General features: G+C 35.2%; 1 protein-coding gene across 1 annotated transcript; it reads right to left on the bottom strand.

Moving 5' to 3' along the window:
- Positions 1-1,214: 1,214 nt before the first annotated feature.
- Positions 1,215-6,065, bottom strand: LOC120631763. The gene is made up of 14 exons (XM_039901442.1): positions 5,708-6,065; positions 5,503-5,637; positions 5,256-5,377; positions 4,677-4,944; positions 4,561-4,590; positions 4,426-4,485; positions 4,213-4,242; positions 3,867-3,902; positions 3,683-3,739; positions 3,308-3,346; positions 2,601-2,639; positions 2,122-2,319; positions 1,355-1,408; positions 1,215-1,268 (listed from the first exon to the last, which is right to left on the bottom strand). The coding sequence occupies exons 1-14, from the start codon at positions 5,915-5,917 to the stop codon at positions 1,215-1,217; spliced, it is 1,332 nt and encodes a 443-aa protein (XP_039757376.1). The 5' UTR covers positions 5,918-6,065.
- Positions 6,066-9,853: the final 3,788 nt, after the last annotated feature.

Here is a 9,853-nt window from a genome sequence, read left to right as displayed (position 1 = left end):
TCGTCGTTTTTATTATTAAAAACCGAAATTGCTCAAAGTTAACTTTGTAGTCAACTGTAGTTTTCCTTGGATATTATAAATAATTATGTTAGTTTTGCTATTTATTACAGGTTTGAAATGGTAATACCATTACGCCTAACATTCCCAAATATTTTTGAATTGATCATTGATGTGTATCTACTAACTGTTTATGGTTAACCGTAGGTCTGTGAACGAAACAGTTTGAACAATTAGGTAAATCGCATTCGCAACGGATAGTTTTCTTCTTTTTCTGAAACAAAAAGTTTTCATTTTAGTCAAGAGCAAATATAAGGAAAAATTATATTGATTAACAATCCTTACTTACCGCCTTCTTTTTCTTTTCGATAAAAACTGAGTCTAAGGAAGTCGACCTTGGACGTTGCTGAAAAGAAACATTATGGTTTTTTAGTATTTGTAGCTCGTAATGGAAAAGTGTGACCCTTATGGTAGGTATAGCTTTGTAATCTGTCTGTTGGTTTGGCAACGTATCAATGTTCCTTTTTTCCTCAGGAACAAGGAAAGCACGTTAAGCCGTTGGTTCAATAATATATTACCTCAAAAATTGCAATACGTTAACCAAGCCCGTCAAAATCTTAATCCACAATCCACTCACACAAAACACAACGGTGGAAGTATAGGAGTTTTTTATCACATTTTGTCCGCACCTACGCGTCCACTTAAACCATGTCACACTCGCTGGGTCTATAAATACCCCATGGTCGAAGAGCATAGCAGTGCGACATTAATTCTTAGATCTTATAGTTTCCTTGACCTCCAGACCTTCCTCTTTAATCTCCAGAGAACTACGTGGGAGATATTATATTGCAAAAGTCACGCGTAGGTGGTTGTTTTTCTAGTCTCACTCTCATAGTCCGATGGGTCGGGAGCTCGGGCACAACCGGAAAGCGATCAGATGCAGGACAGATTGCTTAACGTGCTCTCCTACCGACAATTTCCAAACTCGAAGGTGGTACTAAGAATTTCTTGAAATAAAACCCGACCCTGGATCGACCTATAGCAGAAAGCTCATCACTTCACCATCCAGGCACTAGGTAACGAGGCTACTGATGAAGATATAGATTAAGTACTCTCACATAATGACTGACTTTTACAAATTAGGATATCAAAATGTAACTTAAAAACCTGTAAGCAACTGCAGCAGGGATTTGATTCGAGACTAATGACCATTGTTATTAATTTTTCCCTCCGAATCTGCTTTCGATAGCTGATTTCATTATTGGATTTTGCTAAAAAGTATTATTGCATTGTTAAAAAGATACAATTTGATAAAAATTTTCATATTCAAAGGTTAAAAAAATATGGACAAACATACCCCAGGGCAAGCTTGATTGCTACATTTTGTGTCTTTAGTTTCGCATTTACCTAACTGTAAGAAAAATTGAGTTTAGGTTAGCAATAGGCATCATCATCATCATCACATCAACCTACTACCGGCCCACTACAGAGAACGGGTCTCCTCCCACAATGAGAAGAGGTTAAGGCCATAGTCCACCACGCTGGCCCAGTGCGGATTGGTGGACTCCACACACCTTTCAGAACATTATGTAGAACTCTCAGGCATGCAGGTTTCCTCACGATGTTTTCCTTCGCCGTTGAAGCAAGTCATATTTTAATTACTTAAAACGCATATAACTTAGATAAGTAAGAGTTCGAACTCGGCCTGCAAAAGTGAAGTCGAGCTCCTATCCAATGCGCTTTCACCGCTTAGCAATTGGCATCGGGGTTTACCTACTATACAAGACTTTTCTACTCTGACTCCATGAACTTCAGACATACCTACTAGGAAAAAATTTAATCGATGTAAATAAATGAACAAATGGAAGCGTCGCACGACGCGTCGTCTGTCCCCTCAACCCGCGGCATATTTGGTATATTTTCATACATTTCTGTCACTATACGCTTCTTCGAAGATAGCGTTAAAACCAAATAGATTTATGTCAGGCTAAAAGCAAAGTCAAAGTACCTACACTATACAGATCTATAGTGAGGATCTAGGCTGAGAGCAGCCTAGGGTTAAAAACATATATACAGGGTAGGAATACCTACATCGAACGTATTAAGTTTTCCAATACTACTTACTTTAGGGCATACTTCTTCAGGGGGAATATACAACTTTCTCTTCCTCGGCGGTCGACACGGAGGGTTATGAAAGCATTGAGATGGGTTATTGCAAGGCGCCCCAGCCCGAGCTGGCCAGTAGCACGGCATTAGGTAGGGGAAACAGGAAGTCGGTGGGATGCATTGGGGTAGGTGGTGGCACGAGCGGGCTGCCATTGGCTGCAAAACGTAATTAAAAATAACGAAAAATTGTTTATACCTGTACGACACTAGTACGCTCGTAATCCTAAGACTCGTTTTCGAGTATCGAAACGCTGTAACTTTAAAGTAAAATTTCACTCAACGTTTGTTTAATGACAATAAAAATATTGTATATATTTATAAATGCATCTATACCTGTTTTATTTTTCTAAACTATTCTTTTATATTATGATAAACATAAAACGCATTCCAAGATAAATACAAGATCTACTTTGATAAACTGTAAGACGGAGACTTACTTTTTGCAAAATGCAACTCGATCTCGGTGTGAGTTCATTCTGTAACAATAAATAAATATTTTGCGTAGGTTATCTATTCAGTTATCTTAAGTTATTTAAGAATAGTTGTTTTTTTAAGCTTGCCGCAGGAACAGTTTATTTGAGAGATGTGAGACACTGTAGCAGTAGCAAAAAATAGTCTATTGAGGTTTGAGGGAGATTATATTACATGATTGCATTTTCCAAGTCTCATTTTTTTACCCTTATATAATATACTTCATGCTTTCTATTGCTTAAAAATGTGTTAAATCGGTCCAGTAGTTTCGAAACTATAGTTCTTCATGATAATTTTGCTTTTTATTGGTAAATTAATGATGGTTACAATCATTCCATTCGTTCCAGAGTCTATTGGATACAAATAAACAAAAAATCTTTCCCCTTTAATAATTATATAGAAAGATATAAAATGTATCCATATCATCATCAATATCCTGTATGAACAGTCCTTCTGGAGTTACGGCCTTTCCCAAAGGGAGGGTTCAGTCTGGGGGGCAAACTGGTTGTTGATCGCTCGTTCTCATTTATATTCTCTAAATCGCTTCGTACGACACCCGTGGGAAGAGGAGTGGTGGTAACAAGTGTATTCAAATCTGCCGTCACCTCACGGATTATTGAAGATATATTTATTTATTTAAACGTACGTAATATTCTATTAAAACTTAACTTACGGGAGATGGATCGAATTTCGGTTTCCTTTTAAACGAGATCTGTAAGAGTAAAATAAATTAAAATAATGATATGAAAGTTATTTACATTAACATCCTGGGATTTTTTTGAACTTGAGACTGTCTTAAAGCTAAGGCCAAAGATATCCAACTCGCGTCTACGGTAGTCTACAACTCTATAACCAATTAAAAGTCATGCTAGTATAGCATGAGCAAAATTGCAGGCACCCCGGAAGCATACTATATTCGTTAATTATGTTCTTGCCAGAAATACTAACGAACTCCATATTCTAAGGTCATTGGTTTATTACGTTTGGAAAGCTTTAAAGAGTTTCTAAGAGCAAAGCTCTTTTGTTTTGCCTATTTTGTTTTCTTTACCTTCAATCCATAACAAGTATTGCAGTCAATGCTGCACTTTGAGGGTGCACATGGAGTCTGAAAAACAGTGTTTGGAAAATTATTTGTCATCGTATGTAGTTCTCTAAAAGTTAAGTTTGAGGGATATTTATGTAACAAGAGATATTTTTAAACATAATCTTCAGGTAAAAAAAATGTCGAGTACCTTGCAAGTAGGTTTTCCTCGTGGGCATTGGGAGCACTGGAAAAAAAAAAAATTAGTTGTAATTGTAAACAATGTTTACAATTTTATCACACAAAGATATCACGAAAATATAAATAAAATACGAATAGATAGAAGGTACAATTTAGAGGCCTTGTCGCTACTAGGTACGTAGCGAGCGGCTCTTCTAGGAAAATATAATATACATAGATATTTACGTAATAATGAATCTCCATGACTAGGTGGAATGAACTGAATCTCTAAAAGAGAAGAAAGAGTAAGAAAGGGGTTTACTAAGAAGGGTGAATGATGTAGAGGTACCTATCAACGTCAGATATTTTCTACTTACAAGTGATGGACCAGACGGGGGAAGATCATCCTGAAAGAAAGAAGAGAAAAATAATGATGTACTTACGTATTAGCGTTATTTTTTTTTATCTATTGAAGGTAAAGAAATGAACGGTGAAAAAAATAAGAATTTTTAAGAGTCAATTTTTTGTTACCTATTAAAACTAGCCTCTCATATTCCTTCAGCTTTGTATTATATAATGTAGGTACTTACACACTTTCCCGTACTAACTGTGCAACATGGATCATTGCAGCAACCTTGACAACCACCGCACTAAAATAAAGAATTATGAGAAAAAAAGAATTTTAAAGAATCATGCGAATAATTTTCTAGAAAATCCTTCAGTACCTTGAGTGAAGCCGGCAGATCAGTGTTACTCTAAAATAGACAAAATATTAATTGTATCTTATCTTTTCATTACTTACAAACTTTGTTATCAAAAAAGACAATATTTGAATTCGAACCTTGTGCTTACAGCAACTTCTTCCACAACAAATCTGGATTATTGTTGTTTGTGGGAATACAGGCCCATTATCTTCTTTACGTGTTTTCTTTGACTTGGTCTTCCCAACGATGGCAATATTTGATAACCCAAACATATTGTGCTCTCGATCAAGCTGCAGTATAGTCGATAAACATTTTTCTCCGTAACTTTGTTGGGTGCCGACTATGTCGTCAAATTCTCCGCTATTTATCGAGCTCATTGAGTTGTCCGGCGTTAGATACGGAGAACTGAAAATTAATTTGATTTCAACAAAACGGTTTGTGAAGACTTAAGACTTATTTTCACATATGGTCTAGGAAAATATTGAAACCTTTGCGAATTTGGAATCTTTACAGGCTACATTTCTATTTCATTTGAATAACGTTAATCATTTCATAAATATTTTAATAACAATAATCTGTACTGTACCGTAAATTTAAGGCATTCTAGTTTGGTCTTCTCGTTTTCGTCGTATTTTTGCACCTGTCAACGCGTTAATATTTCTGGAAGAGCATTACAGTTAATGCTCATGGTAAAAATATTTATATCATTGTTTTACCTAGAGTCCGGGGATTCTGCACGACCTTCCGTTAACCATTTCATTTTTGTTAATTGAAGTTTCTTTGGATTTACATAATGATTATTTTCTTCAGTGTCTGATTTACTATCTTCATCTATTGGCTAAAAAATATTTGATTTCAAGTCGTACCTACCTAATAGTCAAAATTGCTAAGTGAGTGGAAAAATCTTAATTAGCCGTCTAGTAGATATAGTTGGCATTATCAGAAAAAGATTTGTGAACTTACTTTATCGTTCTGTTGCAATGCTTGTATGCATGCGTGGTCTGTAGTAACCAGATCATCATGATCGTGTTTAGGCGACTCAACTAGCTCGTGGAGTGCTTTCGACCTTTCCAGTTGGATTGACTTCTCCTGAATGTTCTGTAAATAAATTCTACTTTTAGTAACAACTTGACTAATCACAAAATGTTGCAAAATTCCCGTTACATACTTCATCAGCATTCTGATGCATAATATGAATTGATGTTCGTAATAGATCTCGGTCTGGCGAGTTCATATCAACGTTTCTACTCAAGGATGGTTTTACTTCATTGACTAGGCATACATAAGTGAAGAAAACATTCTGGTCTGATGCACTGCTCGTTAATTTCATATCAGAAATGCGATGATCCGTATACTGTTTTAAATGTTGATTGTGCATTACAGTAACGCCCCAGGTTTGTGGGTTTTTATTTTAATTTCTAAGCATCCTGGTGATTTTAATTTCTAAGCATTGTGGTGTAGGCGGTCACTCGGTTTTGCTGAATTTAAAGAAAAGGTTTTAAAAACACAAAAAAATTACACATTGACCTTCATGATTGAAATCAGCTCGTGTCAAGAAACAAAATTGACAAATTACGATTGTTTTGTTTCTTTTTCTTTTTATGCATCTCTCAGAAAGTAATGAAAGCTTCTTTGATATACAATAATTCATTTACTGTTTGGATGCAGTATTCATTTCGTTCATACGACCGTTAGCTAGGGGGGTCATAATGTCATTCCTAAGATTGTCTCAGTTCTATTGCAAATGATTTAAACGTGCCGTCTTCTATGCAGTTGCCGTCAGCCGCGTGCAGTTGTAGTGGTGTAAACGCGCTCTGATAGTCTATTATATGAATAGAACAAAAATAAATGTACCTTAAACAATAACAAGGCCGCATTTCGTATTCTGCGTCTGTTTTTGTGTTTCTATTTTGCTTTTCCTTAACTTAACTCGCAGCCCAGTAATGTTTGACTCCTGGCCACAGGCTTCCTCTTTCTCTTTTTGTATAGAGGGAATAAGAACTCAAACCGTCCAAACTATTCCAATCCTGATTGGGGCCTAAAGGTATCATTCAAAAGCACACAGATCCAAATTGCCGACTTTTGATAAATGTATAATATTTGTATTTTAATCGGATTAGGATGTTATTATGTATTTAGGAAGTTATTCGTAAGCGTAAATTAGCATCATGGTTTGAATACAATTTAACTTTGATGCGGATATGTCACTTTTGTGGGTAACTTATTGTAGAATCTAAACTGTAAGTACCTACGTAGAATAAAATGTTGATGAAATACTGCGTATGATGTTGGCGAACCTTCGAGCCGGACTAGTGAGCCTGTATCCCAATACCATCTTTAGTCTAACATGTTTTAGTCCTTGACATAAGTAATAGACCCTACAATAAGTATTAGATTTAGAGACTATTGTGACCGGAGAAGTTTTGTGCCGCCGGCGACCCATTGTAGGACGTGTTCCTCGCATGCCCTGCAAAATTTTGCTCTGTTCATAGGCGATGGTTTTCCTCTAACATAAGGTAGACCATCAGTTAATTACGACTATAACAAAGTAAAAAGCAAAATAAAATAAACTAACTTTGAAGCTCATGAGTAAATCTTAAATAAAAAGACAAATACTATACATAGGAAATATAGAATGATGAGAAAATCCACCATTTTGAATGATTCACTTCAAGTTATAAATAGCGTATTACGGTTTGAAGGTTACACTTATAAGGAAGGTACTACTCATTCTAAAATTCTTTGCGCCTAATAAATCAGTCTGACACATTTATGTAACTCTAGGATTCAAAATTCTGACTTAAAATAAATTAAATCCACTTCAATTACTGAGACTCAAACGATTGAATCATTAATAGATTTAATTTCATTTGAGAGAGTTCAAGTAGCACGCTGAAGTGGCAATAAATTTTGACTTGGACTTTTCTCGATTTTCAGGTAAAATTTCACACATAAATATACAGATTATATTAATGTATAAGCCTTGGCATAGTCGAACAAAGTACTTGAATTTAGTTACAAAGTATCAGAGTCGACGGTCTGGAATGAGTAATGGAATATCACTGCAAATAAATTCTTCAAAGCAAAGTACTAACAGACTGTCCAGTGACCCAGTGTGAATGACACCAGTTCCTGCAAAAAGCCTTTAACAAAGGAACAACATATAAAAAAACTGATTTTCACTGGAGATTAGCGGCCACGGTTCGGTCGCCGTGAATTCTCTTCAAATTTTTTTATGGACCAACAATTTCGGTGTGAATTAAAACACGTTATTATATTATTAGCGCCTAGAGAATCTGGGAGCAACAAAAATATCTATTGTAGCTAATAGATTGAAAAATAAGAAGTCGTTAAGTACATTCACGTTGAAAAAGCAGTTTGCGATCTTATGATTAAAGTACTACCTACTTCATACTTAATGTTTGTGATATAGAAGTTTTATTTCTAATAGATATATATATATATATATTACTATATTATTATAGCTAAGTATAGATTAGAAACGGAAACAGATTAGTGATATTTGAATATTGTCTGCGAAAGGTGATGAACTCCCTCGTGGGGTTGAGTATATGCGTTAACAACGTGATTCTTAAGGTAATTCTGAACCAACGAATTCATACATATAAACAATGTGTTAACATACATGAAAATAAATTTATTACAGCGAGGTTACTATATAATTGATGAATTTCTTGATAAAAAGGCTTGGAAGCAGCCAGCTCCGCTCTCATCTTCCGCAAGATTGAAAAATGATTGTAAATGTTTAGGTTGGAAAAGAACAACTACTGAGTTTCTAGCCGGCTTTTTCACGCTAGAATCAGCTTCACTTCAATTAGACATCATTGACGTTTCAATAGTTTTTATAAAAGTAGGGCTACTTGAAATAATTGAATTTCGAATTTGAATTGTATCCAAAGCAGTTCCTTTACGAAGTTTTAGTTTTCTTACCTCCATCTGAAGTTTTTCTTTAGGTCATAATGAAGTCAGTTAAACTAAATTTTTTGTGGAACCTGTTGTATGTATCTATTGTTTTACTAGTAACTTCCAAATGTTTAAAATAGAAAAAATATACTTCTGTGTACTATCTTCTGAGTTTAGTAAACAATCATGTCAAATCGGAATTCACGGAGGTTCCCCGCGTTTACCAATCATTAATTACTAGGTTTAAAACCAGTGGTAAGTAATTTTATGAGACATCTGTGTTCCAGAAGCTGTTAGATATAAAAATAAGTGAGTCAAATGATATTGTACCTCCTACAGGCTGAAATTAGGTAAAACACCTATGTAGTCTTCAGAGAACCATAATTAATGATGAATATGATTATTAACGAGCTTTCAATCGCGTACGTGTTAGAAGGTAACTACGATCTACACTACAGTACTTCCACAACTTAAATTTATTTAAAAAAAAGAATTAACTTCACAACAGCAATGACTTGGCCTATAACTGAATCTTTCCTGGAACAGCAAGAACTACTGCATCTCATTAGTCCAACCTATAACATAAAACGTACAACGATCATCTTAATTCTTAAGCGTTTGTACTCAAGAGTAGGTATAAAGACTAGTCCGACGTTCCTTATGTTAGAAGGCTTGAGCCCTTATTACTCAACGTAGACGAGATAATAACCTATGATATTTCGAATTGCATAAAATTGATGTGCACGATGTTACTAAATGGCAGGCAATACTCGTTAATAAAGCTGAAGCGAACGTGCATAGCGGTGAATCACGATGCGTCAGGGATAAGCAACTATTTGTATCGCACTTTTCCAACGTATCATTAGTACATACCTAAGATAGTTTCTTTATTCGATTTGATATGAATTTGTTTTTTATGCAAACGTAGCTATTTCTTTTTTAAAGGTTTTAAGGAAATCGTCCTAGAGCCTAATTACTTGTCAGAATGGTTTGGCCGGCAGAGTATCGTAGAGAATGGTGCCGAACCCAAAAATAAGATGGTCAAATGTTTTCATTTCAATTTTCAACTTTCTCCTGTTACTTTTAATAACATGTAAATGTGTTAACATCTCACTATAATGATTTAGATTTTAACTAAATCCTTAAACTTTACAACTCCTACAAAAGCCTAAGGTCCAATAATTGACGTCAATCATTTGATATAATACTTCGTGCACACGTCACCCGCACCTTGCTTCAACAAAAAAATTAGAACAATAAGGCAATAATATTTTACTAATCGTAGATGAATGAAATTGTTGCGCATCCCTGAATCACGTCGGTCGAAACGAAGGCTTCGTAGCATATCATTTCTGTTTTGATCATGGTGTGGATCTATAATGACAGGCAA

The sequence above is a fragment of the Pararge aegeria genome, chromosome 18 (genome assembly GCF_905163445.1).
Source record: "Pararge aegeria chromosome 18, ilParAegt1.1, whole genome shotgun sequence".
Taxonomy (NCBI): Eukaryota; Metazoa; Arthropoda; class Insecta; order Lepidoptera; family Nymphalidae; genus Pararge; species Pararge aegeria.
This window is presented reverse-complemented; position numbering and strand designations above follow the sequence as displayed.